Source organism: Prionailurus viverrinus, chromosome A1, assembly GCF_022837055.1.
Source record: "Prionailurus viverrinus isolate Anna chromosome A1, UM_Priviv_1.0, whole genome shotgun sequence".
Taxonomy (NCBI): domain Eukaryota; kingdom Metazoa; phylum Chordata; class Mammalia; order Carnivora; family Felidae; genus Prionailurus; species Prionailurus viverrinus.
This window is the reverse complement of record NC_062561.1, coordinates 174,990,551-175,005,383: the sequence shown is the minus strand read 5'-3', so window position 1 is coordinate 175,005,383 and position 14,833 is coordinate 174,990,551. Positions and strand designations below refer to the sequence as shown.

The 14,833-nt window shown below is 49.8% G+C and overlaps 1 protein-coding gene across 1 annotated transcript; it reads left to right on the top strand.

The window, feature by feature from the left end:
• The first annotated feature begins 4,572 nt into the window (after window positions 1-4,572).
• ARL10 (ADP ribosylation factor like GTPase 10) lies at window positions 4,573-12,601 on the top strand. The gene is made up of 4 exons (XM_047868674.1): window positions 4,573-4,847; window positions 5,527-5,728; window positions 8,494-8,669; window positions 10,362-12,601. The coding sequence occupies exons 1-4, from the start codon at window positions 4,665-4,667 to the stop codon at window positions 10,533-10,535; spliced, it is 735 nt and encodes a 244-aa protein (XP_047724630.1). The 5' UTR covers window positions 4,573-4,664; the 3' UTR covers window positions 10,536-12,601.
• The last annotated feature ends 2,232 nt before the right edge of the window (window positions 12,602-14,833 follow it).

Genomic DNA, 14,833 nt, shown 5'->3' with positions numbered 1-14,833 from the left:
TGAATTTTTTTTTTAGAGAGAGAGAGCATGCAAGAGCGGGGGGGGGGGGGGGGAGACACAGAGAGACAGAGAGAGAGAGAGAGAGACAGAGAGAGAGAATGAATCCCAAGCAGGCTCCACATTCAGCACAGAGCCCAATGCAGAGCTCGATACCATGACTGACCCTGGGATCATGACCTGAGCAGAAATCAAGAGTCAGATGTTCAACTGAGTCACCCTGGTGCCCCTGAAAAATCTTTTTAATAAAAAAAGAGAATAAAGCAAAATGCTAAGTCTCAAATTTTGGTCAATACATGGGTATCTGAACATGTTTGTTTGTCATATTTAATAATTTTAAAATTTAAAAACATTGAGTCGATTAATTAAAATGATGAACAACTCCAGATCTCATCTATGTCTGTGAAATTGAAACATCCTAAAATCCAACTGAGGACACATGTGAAAAACTTCAGAACCAATCCTTTGAGTTTCCCTTCTTTTTCAAAAGAAAAGTTGGATAAAATGAGTGGATCTAGATTCCTGGATCTATACAGGGAGAAACAAGGTATCAAAAGCATGGTTTTCAAGACACAGAGACCTGGTTCAAATCATAGCTGCCTTGGTTATTCAATACATGTTCTTGGGTAAACCACTTCCTCCCTCCAAGCTTGTTTCCTCTTTTATGAGATGGAGATAAGCTGGCCAGATGGCAGATAGCACAAGGCAGCCCCAGGTCAGGGATACCTGAGAGCCAAAGGGAAGCTGGCAGATCAGAGAAACCAGCCCTGTGGCCATCAGAAGAGGGCTGGGCTTGGGTGTAAACAATGGCAACCCATTACAGAAGAGGCCAGAGCTCTAAGAAGGGAATCAGGCCCTGTTGGGTTTCGGACAGATGTACCCCTTCTTCTTCCCCCCGTTGCCCTGGGGAGACCTTGGCCAGCCCTATCACCATTACTGCAGGTTGAGAAGACACTGGCTGGGTGGCTGGGTAGGCACCTGCTCTACCTCAAGAACTAACTACAGTGTAGTGAACCAGCTTGCACCTTAGCAGCCTCTCTTCCACCACTCCTCTTCCCTCTCCCTGTACCCAAGCACTAAGTTAAAGCGATCAGAGGCGGCAACTTCTAGTAAGAGTCTTACCTGGGCCAAGAAAGTTATAGAGAGGTTCTCCAGGGATGCAGTTGTCTGCTCAGGATTATACCAACTAGGGGTGTAGACTATACACCAGAAAGCCTCCTTCCCAACTCACCAGGAATACTTCAAGTTACACTTGGACTATGCCACCTCCCCTAGGCATTTTAGTCTCCAGGCCTCTCCTGGCCCCAAGGAAAGAGGAGCTCACAGGGACAGATAAGAGAGGTCTGAGGGGCACACACCCAACAAGAGAAAGACAACATACAGGACTATCTTACCCAGACACACCAGAGTTAATAGACTAGGCAGGGCAACAACTGAAAATAAGCATTTTAAGTATTATTCTAAAAAAGAAAAGAGAGGACTTTGGAAATATGAAGGGGGAAACAAGAAATCATAAACAAGAACCAACTACAGAACCCGATGTGAAAAATGTAGATTAAATAAAGCCCTCAAAGGCTGTGGTGAATAGCAGAGTGGATATACCCAAGGACGAAATAAGCAAGTGTGAAGATCAGGTTCAGAAAATTGCCTTAAAAGCATAACAAAAACTGAAAGGCAGAAGGTTAAGCCAGTGCTGTCTGAAGCTGGCTACTTCTGAATGATATGGTGTATGATATAATGAGTGGACCCTTTGGTCAAGGGTCCTGCCTTTCACTGTATAGTGGGTCCCCTCATTGTATGCTATGTTGTTTGTGACTACTTCCTGTGGATTGGGCAGGCATACTGTGGTTCCCCAGATAGTGATGAAAAAAAAAAAAGGATGGAAGGAAAGAGGGAAGGAAGGAAGGAAGAAAGGAAGGAAGGAAGGAAGGAAGGAAGCTATAAAAGGGGTGAACACAAATATACCCTGGACTTTAGGAACAAAAGTGCACAAGAATGCAAATGGCACCAGGATTCCAGCTCTACCTTCTTTCTTTGTTTTTCCTGCTCTACCTCAATCTCTTTGACCTGAAGCCTTCTTGTCTACAGGTGGGGAAAATGGCTGCCTATAGCTGATAAGTTTTACATCTTTATCCACCCAAGACAGATTGATCTCAACACTCTGCTTACCAAATTTAAGAATCTCACGAAAGGATCTTCTTCGTCCAGCTTGATCCAAGTCATTACCCTGGGACTAATCATTTGTGCCAAGAATCATATAAACATGGTAGGTTTCCAGTTAATTCAATCATTAGGGAAACAATTCTCAGGAGATGAAGACAAATGTTTGCATAGCAGTACACTTTACACCAGAACAAAGCCTGATATATAGTAGGTGATCATTAAATGTCAGTTCCCTGCTGCCCTTCTTGCACCATCATCAGAGACATGTAGTACTTATCCTGGTAGAGATGGGGAGCCACTAAGGAATTTTAAGCTAAAGATGACATTGTCGGCTTTTGTTTTGTTAAGACTACTGTGTAGCAATATGGAAGTTGGACTGTGTAAGGAAAGTTGGCAGTGTTTACCTTTAATCTTTAGGGGCGCCTGGGTGGCTGAGTCGGTTAAACGTCCAACTTCAGCTCAGGTCATGATCTCATGTTCGTGGGTTTGAGCCCCATGTTGGGCTCTGTGCTGACAGCTTAGAGCCTGGAGCCTGCTTCAGATTCTGTGTCTCCCTCTCTCTCTTTCTCTCTGCCCCTTGCCGCTCATGCTCTGTCTCCCTCTGTCTCAAAAATAAACATTAAAAAAATTTTTTTTAAGAATTTAATCTTTAATTGTAGAATATCCAGATGGGGTTATGATTGAAGAGGAATTAACATCACTCAGAGATGGATATATTGACTATTGGGACTTTGTCTTCCCTTTTTTCAGAAGGTAAAGGGTGACTATTTTTATGATGGATATTATATCATGTAAGTGGAAGCACAAAGTTTAAAATGGATATAAGAGTAAAACTGGATGCAAAGGGGTGGACTGTGCTGGTCATGTGCCTGTTTACTTATGGCTCCATCCCTCACCCTTCACCTGCCCTGCTCTGTATCTAACTCCTGACAATCCCATTTCCAAAATTTCCTTGCCAAATAGTCCAGTTAGTTTCAGCTAATGGCAGCCAATGCCAGGTAAAAGGAGATTGAAAAGGATTGGTCAGAGAGGAGGGAAAAGATCAAGAAAAAAATGTGTCATAGAAGCCAAGGGAGGAGCACATGCAATTCATTCAATTCTGCAAATATCTAAGTGTGACCTCTGGGCTTCAGTCAGACTGAGCACATCAGACCCCAAGATGACAAAGGCCTGGTCAACATCCTCAAGTGGAGTGACAGAAAAATTTTCAGGCAGAAACTGTGACAAAACAGGGTGACTGAACTCCAGCTGAGGAAAAAAAAAACAAAACAAAAAAAGAAACCTAAAAAAAATTTTTTTTCTGGCTGCAAAGTTCTGGTTAAAGTCACTGATAATAACTTTTCTCTTTGGGAACTTTGCACTCCTGTTTTACCAAGGAGGTGATCCCTCAAGCAGTGAGCTGGCACCCTGGCCAGGTTTTGAATGGCATCTCTGCTAAGACTCTATTTAACGGTGTTAAATGGTGCAAGGAGGTCGAGCAAAATAAGAGCTAAGATGTTACCAACAGATTTAATAAAGAGGGATTTGTTAGAGACCCAGGTGAGAGAAGTTTCTCTGAGTGGGCGGGGCGTTGAATAGGAAACGCATATTATCCAGAAGTAGGGCTGTAATAGAAAGGAGAGGAGGTAGCCAGTGAGGGAGGACAGTTTCCCAAACAAGAGAGATCTGAGCATACCTGTGAATGACTACAAGAGTCCCGGGTCAACTAGATGGCTTGGGGTTGCTTACAATAAAGACACCTATTCACCGTGCAGCCCCTCATGGAGTTCTTCTTTGAAGTACCTCAGGATGTTTCTCCTGCTACACCTGGAAACCTTGGCAGTCACTGGAAGTCACAAAAGACTAGGTGATTAGGAGATCTAAACACTGCCTTCTGATCCTGCCTGCTTCATTCGCATGCCCAGGACCCCAAGAGAGCAGAACCGCTGGGGTCTGAGAAGCAGCCAACGGAAGGTAGAGTACCAAGCGTCTGGGATCCAGGCTGCAGTCCCGCCTCTGACACTCCATAACCTGATACCCCGTAGCCTTGTGACTTGTCTTAATTTGTTCCCCGAGGTCTTGAGGGATGCCCAGGAAACACCTTTTGGGTTTGAGTGCAGTCTCTACCAATGCCCTACAATGCGACCTGGGGCCTCGGTTTTTCCTTCTAGGAAGCCCTGCTTTACAGAGTAACCGAGAACAGCGGTCAACTGACCACTAGGCATACAGTAAGTGCTCGAGAAATGCCAATATCACCGTCTCCCATTACGCCCAGGTACAGCCTCTCGCTCCACACCGCACCTTGCAGCGGGGGCGGGAGGTCCCCGCGCTCTGGTCGGCTAGCCCACTCCCGCTGCCCCGGCGCGGGCCGCCTGTCGCTGACAGCAGCGGTGCATTGTGGGCCTTGTAGTGCGGGGCTGGGGTTGGGTGGGTGGGCGCGGCCGCGGCAGTCGCAGTGGGGCCATCTTCCGCGGGCCGGCTGGTTCGGCCTGTGCAGCCCGCACCCGCGCCCTTCGCCCGGCCCGATGGCTCCGCGGCCGCTGAGCCCCTTGGTGCTGGCGCTGGGCGGCGCCGCGGCCGTGCTGGGCTCAGTACTCTTCATCCTCTGGAAGGCCTACTTCGGGCGCGGACGGGAGCGGCGCTGGGACCGGAACGAGGCCTGGTGGGGCGCGGAGCCTCCTCGCCTCCCTGAGTGGGACGAGTGGGACGTGAGTGCCGGGCCGGGGTCTGTATCTCCGCACGTGCAGCTGAGGGGTGTGACGCGGCCCCGCGAGGCCGGAAGCGCCTGGGTCCGGGACTTGGCGCCACAGCCCGCTAGCCCCTCGCGAAAGGGCGCGCGGCGGGCAGCCAGGCAGTCGTGAGTCCCGGAACCGAGAGATGGGTGGGCATTTCAGGGAGTGTTTGGCACCGCCCTGTGCTGCCGCGGGACCCGGGCTTCCTCGTGGGCGCCAGAGCTCCGTGGGCGCGGCCCCGGAGTGAAGTCGGGCCCGCGCCCTGTCCAGCCCGCGCTCGCCGGGCGCCTGCGCAGTACGCACAGCCCGCGGCCTGGGGCATGCTGGGAGAGGCCTCCGCCCCCTTCCCGGCCCCTGGCCGAATTGCGAGTTTTTCCCTGTCCGTGGTACCTACGATCCTGGATCGCGGGGATTGCCAGTCTGAGGAGGCTGAGACTTCGCGAGAAGGAATTTCACCGAGGTCACTCAGGGAAAGCCAGGAGAATAGGGTTTGGGATTCAGGGCTCCAAAGGCAGCGCTGGTCTCACTGCACCAGACCATGCCTGCCTGCCCGTTGACGGGTGGGGAGCGGGATGGACGCTTTGGTGTCTTCGGTCTTCTTTTAGGGAGGGTCCGGAGGGAGGGTGCCGGCCGCAACCTGACCTGTACTCCACAGCCTGAAGACGAGGAGGACGAAGAGCCGGCGCTGGAGGAGTTGGAGCAGCGTGAGGTGCTGGTGCTGGGGCTGGATGGCTCAGGGAAGAGCACGTTCCTGCGCGTGCTGTCTGGGAAGCCACCGCTGGAAGGCCACATCCCCACCTGGGGCTTCAATTCTGTGCGGCTGCCCACCAAGGACTTCGAGGTGGACCTGCTAGAGAGTGAGCAGACCCCCCCTCCACCGCCCCCCCCCCCCATCTCCCCATCACCTCAGCTGGACCCAAGCGGGGGATCTTTGCCTGGGGGTGGCTCCAGCATGCATATCTAAGCAGGACACGTCCCTGTATGACATTCTTCCCATGCCTCTCTGGGGCACAAATATAGTCCAAGCTCTGTCTTCTGAAGCGATGGGCCGTTCATGATCAGGCAACTCCAGCTTGGTCACTGCCTGTCCCTCACCCCTACTGAAGCTCACATGCCTAACACTGAGATATCAAAAGCTAAAGTTTCCTGTATGCCAAGCACTTGACAGGCATTATTATGTAATAAAATCCTCCCAACAATTCCAACAAACTGGAAACAGTCATTATCCTTGTTACATGCATGAGGAAAGGGAGGCCCAACAAGTTAAATAATTTATCTTGGCTCACCCAGCTTGCCAGTCTGCTAATGCAGACTCTGACTCTAAGCTCTCGATGTTAAGTACCATGCTACATTGCTTGTTTCTGAAGGGTGCTTGCTATTTTCTTCTGCCCTTTGCACCGTTCCCTCAGTCTGGAAAGCCCTTCCCCTTGATAAACTGCTACACCTTCAAGATTTAGGTCAAATATGATATCCTGTGAAGCCATCTCTGACTCCCAGGCTAGGTTAAGGGCTCTTCCTCTGAGCTGGCTTTTGCCACATACCAGGCTGTGTCCGTAACTAAGCATCTGGGACACAGATGGGTCTGATCCAGTCTGGCCCCTAGGGCCCAGCCTCAAGCAGATACCTGGGAGAGCTTGTTGAGTGATCAGAGGGGGTCTGGGCAGCGCTTATCCTCAGTGTTAGGCTTTTTGGGATCCCAGGAGAGGGTTGGCTGAGGGGGTATTGAGAGGACAGCAGTACTTAGCCACGTGTGTCTAGCTACAGACTTGGAGGGGAGGGACAAATGGACTTCTTGCCAGCCACAGGACTCAGGCCATAAAGATTGGGTAGGTTTAGTTAAGCGTTATGTAGTAAGATCAGACTCTGAGGGCCTACCTGTTGGCCTGAATGGGCCCAGTTCTTCTGGTCTCAGGCACTTGCTCGCTGGCCTGTCCTGGCTATATCTTTCCTCCCTGATTGTGGCAAACATTGATATCCACCTGGAATTTGGTTCTTTAAACAAGATTTTCCCCATCCCTGGAAGAAGGGGTTTGGTGTTTTCATGTTACCCAAGAGTCTGACTGGTTACAATCCAGGTTTGATAGGTCACTCCTGGATTCAAATTCAGATCTCCCATTCAAGTCCTAGAGTTTTCCCTTCCCGCAACACTCACATGGCTGTGGTCTCCAATGCCTGGCCTGGAGCCCAGCCAAGGATGGGCCCTTCGTGGATCTTTGATGACTCTTTCCGTCCCCCCCACTTCGTATACCTCTTTTATTAGCTAGTTCTTTCAGCTTTATTTTCCAATAGATTCTGCATCTGTCCACTTTCCCCCACTTCCACCACTGCCTGTTTGATCCAAGCCACCATCATCCCAGTACTATAATAGCCCCTGTGCTGGTCTTTCTGCTTCCACTTCTGTCCCCAATGTCAGCCAGCAGTATCTTTCAGACACCCATGTCACGCTTGCTTAAAACCCTTAAGGGGATCCCCAGCAGCCTCACTGTAGCCTTACAGCCCCTGTGTGTTCAAGCCCTGGCCAACCTTAATGGTTGTGGCTTCTTCCTCCCTCCCTCAGCCATCCTGGCTGCCTTCTGTTTCTCAAACACAGTGTTCTTGCTCTTCCTTCTGCTTGTAATGCTTTTCTCTGCCTCTTCCCTTAGCTAGCTCCTTTTCATTAGTCCAGACTCAGCTCATATGCTGCTTCCTCGGGGAGACCTTCCCAGATGACCCAAACCAAAGCCACCCTCAGGCATTTTCACTTTTTCTATTTGATTTCCTTCCCTTCTGAAATGTGCTTATGTGTTATTGCTGTGTCCGTCTTGGTTACAGAGGGAGCTCCTTGAGAGCAGGGCCCTGTCTGCCTTGCTCACCTCTGTATCCCCAGCACCCAGATCAGTGCTTGGCACCTAGTAAGCACTCAGTAAATACTTGTTGAGTGCCTGCTATGTGCCAGGCATTGTGCTGAGGGCTTTGGGGGGGATCCAGATGTAAACAGCTCTAACTCTCAAAGAGCATAGAGTCCACAAGTATCAGAAATATATTCAGCAACACTAGGATGTGGTGTGACTAATGGGGACTGTGCAGAGGGACAGAAAGGAATAAGAAGGCAACCCAGGGTACTGTGTGGGCAGCCATGTGGTGGTAGGACTGAGTGTGGTGTTTGCAAGGAAAGAAAATGGGGTGACCAGACTGAACAAGAGGCACTGAAGGGAGAATGGCTGTGCACAGGCTGGGCAGGGAGTCCTGGCTTCTGACCACACCATTACTGGCCAGGGAGGAAGCTAGGAATCGGCAGGAAGCAGCCCAGGAAAAAGAACTAGAGAGTACTATTTAATGAGCACCTTGTAGGCCAGCCCTGTGAAAGGTGCATTGCGTGTGGTACCTTGGGTTTTGCCACAACCTATTAGTAGGTAAGTTCAGTGAGGAGGAGAATGCTGCTGCTTGAAGGCAGTGACTTGCCCAGGGAGCCCTAGCTGTCAGAGCCCGAGCTAACCAGGTCTGATTGGCTCCAGAACAGGTTGTCTTTTCCTTGCCCCTGGCTGATGGAGCCTTGGGAAGCCAGAAGAGGGGTGGTCTTGAGGCTGTATGTACAGAGCTGGGGCCTGGGGAGGCTCTGAGCTGGCCCCTGGCCTCTCCTCAGTCGGCGGCAGTCAGAACCTACGCTTCTACTGGAAGGAGTTTGTGAATGAAGTAGACGTGCTGGTGTTCCTGGTGGACTCGGCTGACCGGCTGCGGCTGCCTTGGGCCCGGCAGGAACTGCACAAGCTGCTGGACAAGGACCCTGACCTGCCTGTCGTCGTCGTGGCCAACAAGCAGGTGAGAGCCATGGGAGGCTGGCTTAGGCCAGTTGGGCTTGATCCACTGATCCCTGGGCAGGGGCAGGGAGCACAGGAGAGAGATTCAGGCCCAAGTCCATGACCCGGAGCACTTGGCTGAGATTCTGTCCCGTGCTTTTCATCCTGTGCTTTTTCCTCATCCCTGACCCTCGTCCTCTATCTGCCTTCCTCTTTGTCTCCCTGCCACCTACCATCCTGGAGAAATGAGAAAAATAATGATTAAGCATCCACTACATGTCAGCCAGGTATGGTTTTGAAGAGCATTTCATATTATGCTTCTAATTGACCCTACTAGGTATGGGATACTATTCCCATTTTACAAATTGGGAATCTGAAGCTTGAGGTTTTTTAATCTCCCCAAGGCTGTACACTTTGAAAATAGTGGAACTGGGATGTCTAAATCCAAAACTTGTGCCTTTTCTGCATTGCCATATCCTTGTAACTTCCAGCTCTAGATCTGAGAGGTAAAGCTGGGAAGTAGTAGGTTGAGCCGATTGAAATGACAATATTATAAGTGTGCCTACAGTGTGCCAGGCTAACCACCTGACAATCATGACCTCACTTAAATCCTGCAAAACCCTATGATTGGCCTTGTTATTATCCCTCAATGCCCAGAGTTACAGCTGGTATGTGGTAAAGGCAGGACTTGAACTCAGATCTTCCTCAAAGATCCTTCTTAACCACACTATACCTCTCCTGGGCCTTTGGCCAGACCTAAGCTGCCCTTCTCAGTACCTACCAAGTTAAGCTTTGCCACGGTACAGAGTTCTGTGATTTTTCCTGTGGCCTGGCCCATGTCCCTGAGAACTGTGGCACATGTTCCCAACCTGTCTTGAAGAGAAGCTGTACGTCTTTGATCCCAGTTTCCCTTGCCTGTCAGGAAATACTTGACAATCATTTCTAAATATGCCCATATGTCCTGATTTTCCTGGGATGGTCCCCATTTATGCCTGTTGTTCTGGTATAATTATTAATAGTGCCCACTTTGAGTCTCAGAAGTACCCTGGTTTGGATGATGAATTATATCATCATTCTACTCATAATTTATGGCAATATAGAACCTACAGGAGACAACACCTAAGGTCCCATGAATTCTCCAAGAATTATTTTAATTTGGGGCCAGGGCTGAAATTAAAATGTACCCTCACCAGCCATGCTCTGCAGTGGCTTCTTTTTTCCTCAGCCAGTGTCTAGGAGTCTGGGGCAGATAAGGCCCTTGTCTGGAAATGATCCTAGTATAAGATCTCCCCACTACTGAGTTTAGGAAACTGAGCTAGGATTCCTGTAAGGGGTATAGCCTTGGTTATCAGCCCAACCTGGGTTTGAAAACTGGCTTTGTCACTGTGTCCTTAGCTAAATACCTTCACCTCCCTGAGTCCATTTCCTCAGCAGTTCAGTGCAGACTGTGAGAGTCAAATAAGTCTAAGCGCCTCTTACAATGCCTGGCTTAAAGGAAGTGCCATCTCTTACCACATTGGCTGGTGATGGTATGAAAAGAGGTTGGTACCAAGGAAAGACGGAAAAGAGTTTAGACAAAGGCGCCCAGAGGCCACTTCTGGGAACTTAGGACCCAGCGTTCCCTGGGTAGCCAAACAGTTCTTTCCATGGATGACAGCATGGGTGCTGGGAAACTGTCAGCTCTGTTCCAACTAGCTTCTCCATCTCCTCCCAGGACCTGAGTGAGGCCATGAGCATGGTGGAGCTGCAGCAGGAACTGGGCCTGCAGGCTGTCGATAGCCAGCGGGAGGTGTTCCTCTTGGCAGCCAGCATCGCCCCTGCAGGACCTGGCTTTGAAGACCCCGGCACCGTGCATATCTGGAGACTGCTCTTGGAGCTTCTCTCCTAGGCTGGCCCCCACCTGCTCACGCACCCAACCCTGGAGACCCCCGTTCTGCCACTCCTGCTTCTCTATTGCCAGCCTGTGCCTGAGGCGGGAGCTGTGTGGCAACTCTTCCCTTCTCTCCTCCCATGCTCCAGAACAGGGCCTGAGCAAGGCCAAGAACCACACAGAGGCCTTCCTGGTGAGGCCGTGAGGCTGAAGTGGGGAGGCAGGTGGGGCAGACAGTGGAAGAGCATAGTGTCTGGCTCACTCCAGGCTGGAAGTGGATCCAATTGTCACCAGTGAAGGCCTGCACCCTCCTTCTCTGATGTGTAAAGCAAGGTGCTCAGTGGGCTCAGTTCTCACCACTGCAGGTTGTGGTGACTGAGAACCAGTATAGTGTCAGAAGTACTCCCAGTCTGAACCATTCCCTCCTGCAGACTTCACGCCCCTCTCATGCAGGCAGGTTCTGGGCGGTACACAGTGAGCCGTGGCTCCAAGGCCTACGATGTCCTGCAGCCCCAGTTCTGCCCAGCTGGGTCATGGCCTTGTGCTATCTCTGCCTCTCTGGCCTTGGGGCCATCATTTTTAAAGAGAGGTGATTTCCATGGGGTTTTTGTTTTTTTTTTTTTTTTCTGACTTGGAAATACATTTTCCAGCCATGAAGGTAAGAAGTGCTAGAACGAACCTGGAGATCCTAGCAAGCTTTCTGAAACCTCCTGCTTCTGCAAGCCAAGGCCTGCCTGCCAGACTACAGGACCAAGTGGTATTCACCCCCAATCAAAAAAACTAAAGGCTTTTTTCCCCCTAATCTGGACACACAAGCTGCTGCTCTTGCACTAACTGTGCCAATGCCCATGTTTACAGAAGTCTGGGGGAGGAACCCATGTCCCTGGGGAGACAACTGTCAACTGGAGCTGGGTGTTGGCCTCAGAACTGCGTTTTAATTATTTATTTATTTATAAAAGGAACAGGCCAAAGTTTTAGGTTCTGTTTCTAGGTGCTGTTATCAGAACCCCAGATGACTGTCATGGAAAACTTGTGTCTTTGAGGAAAATAGCTGGAATTGTGAGGCAATGTGATAACCTCCACATGTCAGTGGAGACAAAGCTCTAGCTTCCCCCTATCATTTACAGCCGTATGCAGTATCATACTTCACATTAATCCACATGAACTTAAACTCCACCACCTGGCCTGATAAGTCAAAAGGACACACCTCCTGTGTAGATGGTGACTCTAGGAGAGGAAATTTGAATCATGTAAATCCAGGCAAAAAGAAATGGGAATTAGCAGATCAGCCAACAGGGGGACTTTGGGTACCTCACTCAGCCTTTCTGGACCTGCTGATTCCTGAGCTAAAGCAAAGTTGGACAGAATTTCTGGGTTTTCTCCAGTGCACACTCCAGGGTTCTCCTGTTTCCGGTGACCAGCCAGTTTGTCACTATTGACACTTCTCTTTAGTGCAGGCAAAAGAAGGAGCCTTTTGTCTGTCAGGGGCCACTGAGTAATCAGTAGCCACAAATGGACTTTTTTTTTTAGAGGTCATATCCAACTCCGTTTGCTTTTTAATTGAGAATACAGATTATGTGCCTTCATTTCATTTGACATTTACTCCGTGTGCTTCAGTTCCATGCTGTGGCCTATGTGAGAAAAGGCACAGGGAGGGAGGGTGGGGAGGGAACCCCCCAAATCCAGAAGTGTGATTACTGGAACAGTGGCCTACCATGCTCTTGGGCTGTAGGTATATCAACAGAATCACTGTTATTTGAAATCCTGATTAATGTTCGCAGAAGAAAGAGATTTGTTTGCTTTTACTTAAAATATTTAAGGAATGACTTGGCTTTTAAAGAGTAGCCTTTGAAACTTTTTCGACAAATTTTCATTTTGACATTGAAAGATTATAAAACTACTTCTCTGTTCTTTGAACTCCTGGTTCTCCAGTGCTTGACATTTACCTTTGGAACCAGCAGTGTTGTAGGGGATCCTTTTCTAATTAAGATCTGCCTTTGGTCTAATGAGTATCATTATGTAATACAATTTTCAAAGTCTCCAGTGAGGGCAGTGAACTTGAATAAAGAGTTTAACTAACTATATCTACTTGAGCAACTTTTGAAGACCACTCCCAGAACAGACAGGTCCCAGTGGTACACCAGAAGAGACACCACCGGGGGGCGCTGAAGGTCCAGAGTACCACCCCTCTGATACTTGTGCAGAATATAGATGTTCTCTTGGCCTGTGAGTGTGCCTCATCACATTTGTGGCTGACAGCTGTGCTCTGGTAGGGTCGTTGGCCTATCCTCCAGGCAGAGTGCCAACAGTGCTTATCTGCTCTGGTTTCTGCCAGGATTAGACCAGATGAAGTAGAGGAGTGGGGCTCTCTTACGAACAGCTACATGCCTGGCCTGTGGTGCTCTTACCCAGTTGCTCCCGAATGTGACTTTCTGATTCACAAGCCCAGATCACCTGCTCCTGGGACCCAGCCATTATCTGGAGTTCATCTCAAAGTTTTCTGAGCTAGCCTGGGTGACACTGCCCCCACCCCACTCCACCCCACTGCCCCAACACTACAGCTCCCAACCTACCTGAGCGTGGGTTAGAGGTCAAATGTCAGCAGCTGTCCTAACAAAGGCAGCTGGAAGGTAGGAAGGCTCTGGGTCTGAGAGAACAGATGGGCACTCCACATCAAAGGGAAGCCTCTGCTTCTGCTTGCCTGTTGAACCTATGCCTCATCATTCACCCTGGCCCTAAGGGCTTCTGTTTTTAAGAATTACTTAATGCAGTGTGGCTTCTGGTTTTCCATTCTCTGACCTGCTGCCAACCCTCAGGAGAGGCCAACTTGGCTGAAAGCTTGGTCATGTGGATGGCCTGAGCAAAATTAGGTTCCTGAGACTACTGAGACCACCACCTTGGACTGGCTGCCTATCCCAAGAAGCCTCCTCTGGTACCTCTTGGTGCCCAGATGTGGGTTGTAAGCTTGCGCTGACACACTGGCATCCAGCTGTAAGGATGGGGTGGGATGGTGAAATCAGTCCATCACAGCCCTCCCAGTCCTACAGAGAGGTGCTGATGAGAATCTGAGGACTCTTCCCCGTCTGCCTGAATGAAACACTAGATTCTCCAAAAAATGTTTCCACTTGACTTTAGAAAACATTTGTTCTTATGCTAGTTTAGTAGCAATTGCCAGCACTTTGAACTAGCTGCTGAAACTCACCGGTGGTATTCATCCTCAAGCACCTGCCCACACCTCAGACCTGGGAATAGTCTTAGTCTGCCTGTCTTGTTTGTTGACTCACACATCTCCGAAGTCCTTTCTAGTAAAGAACCTCCACCTTTTCCTCATCTGCTGCCTCTGCGAGGTGGGCCCATGAGGTACATGGGGAGAATTGCCGTCAAAGATCTGGAAGAGGCTTTGCTGTCCCAGCCCAAGCCCTATGAACCCAGACCTGCAGGGTTGCCAAGGACAATCTGCATTAAAGAGCACCGGCAGCAGTTTGAGCCACACAATAAATGCCAAAAACTCAGTTGTGGTTTCATTTGAATTCTGATTTTGAGGAGTACATGCTGGGTGCTTATAGCTCCAGTGAGGGGCAGCTATGGAGGGTGGTCCCAGAACACTACCTGTGACACAATCACTGGTCAACAGCAAGTCCCAGTCCTCTGACCCTTCAACCCACAGCTCAGTATCTTTTGGGAGGTATCCAAGCCTGGTTGACATTCCTTGGGAGTTCTAGCTGATGGGCTGGAGCCGGGGTGTGGAAACAGGAGCAAAGGATGTCTAACTGCCTCCATTCCAGAGATCAGAATGGAGCATTCCCCTAGCACCTGCCTTGGGCTGGGCTCTGGATTCCCAGATAAGGTGTCCACACTCCAGCCCAGTCTGGAGGCAGAAGTCAAGCAGATTAAAAGGCATTTATGACTGATCTTTATTGCTACAGGAAGTCTGGGGCGTAGGGACAATAGGACACTTACACAGCCTGGGGGTGGGGCACAGTGGTAGGAAAGGCTTCCTAAAATTGGCACGAATTGGGTAAAGAAACAAGGGGACAGCCATCAAAGGTCTGAATATGGAATGCTGTGGAGGGCACGATGAAGCCAAACAACAAAAGTCCTCATGAGCTCTGCTGCAGACTAGATTCCAAAGGCTGTGTGAACACTGCTTACAGTGACCAGTCACTGCTGGGGTCTAAACTGGCTGGGTCCTCTAGGAGGGGTTTCTGGGAACCTCTTCAGTTTCCAGGCTGCCTTCAAATGGAAGGATAGCAAGTGAAAGCCCAGGCTTAGCTGTCGGACAGAATTGACTTCAAACTTCACACTGACCACTCAAG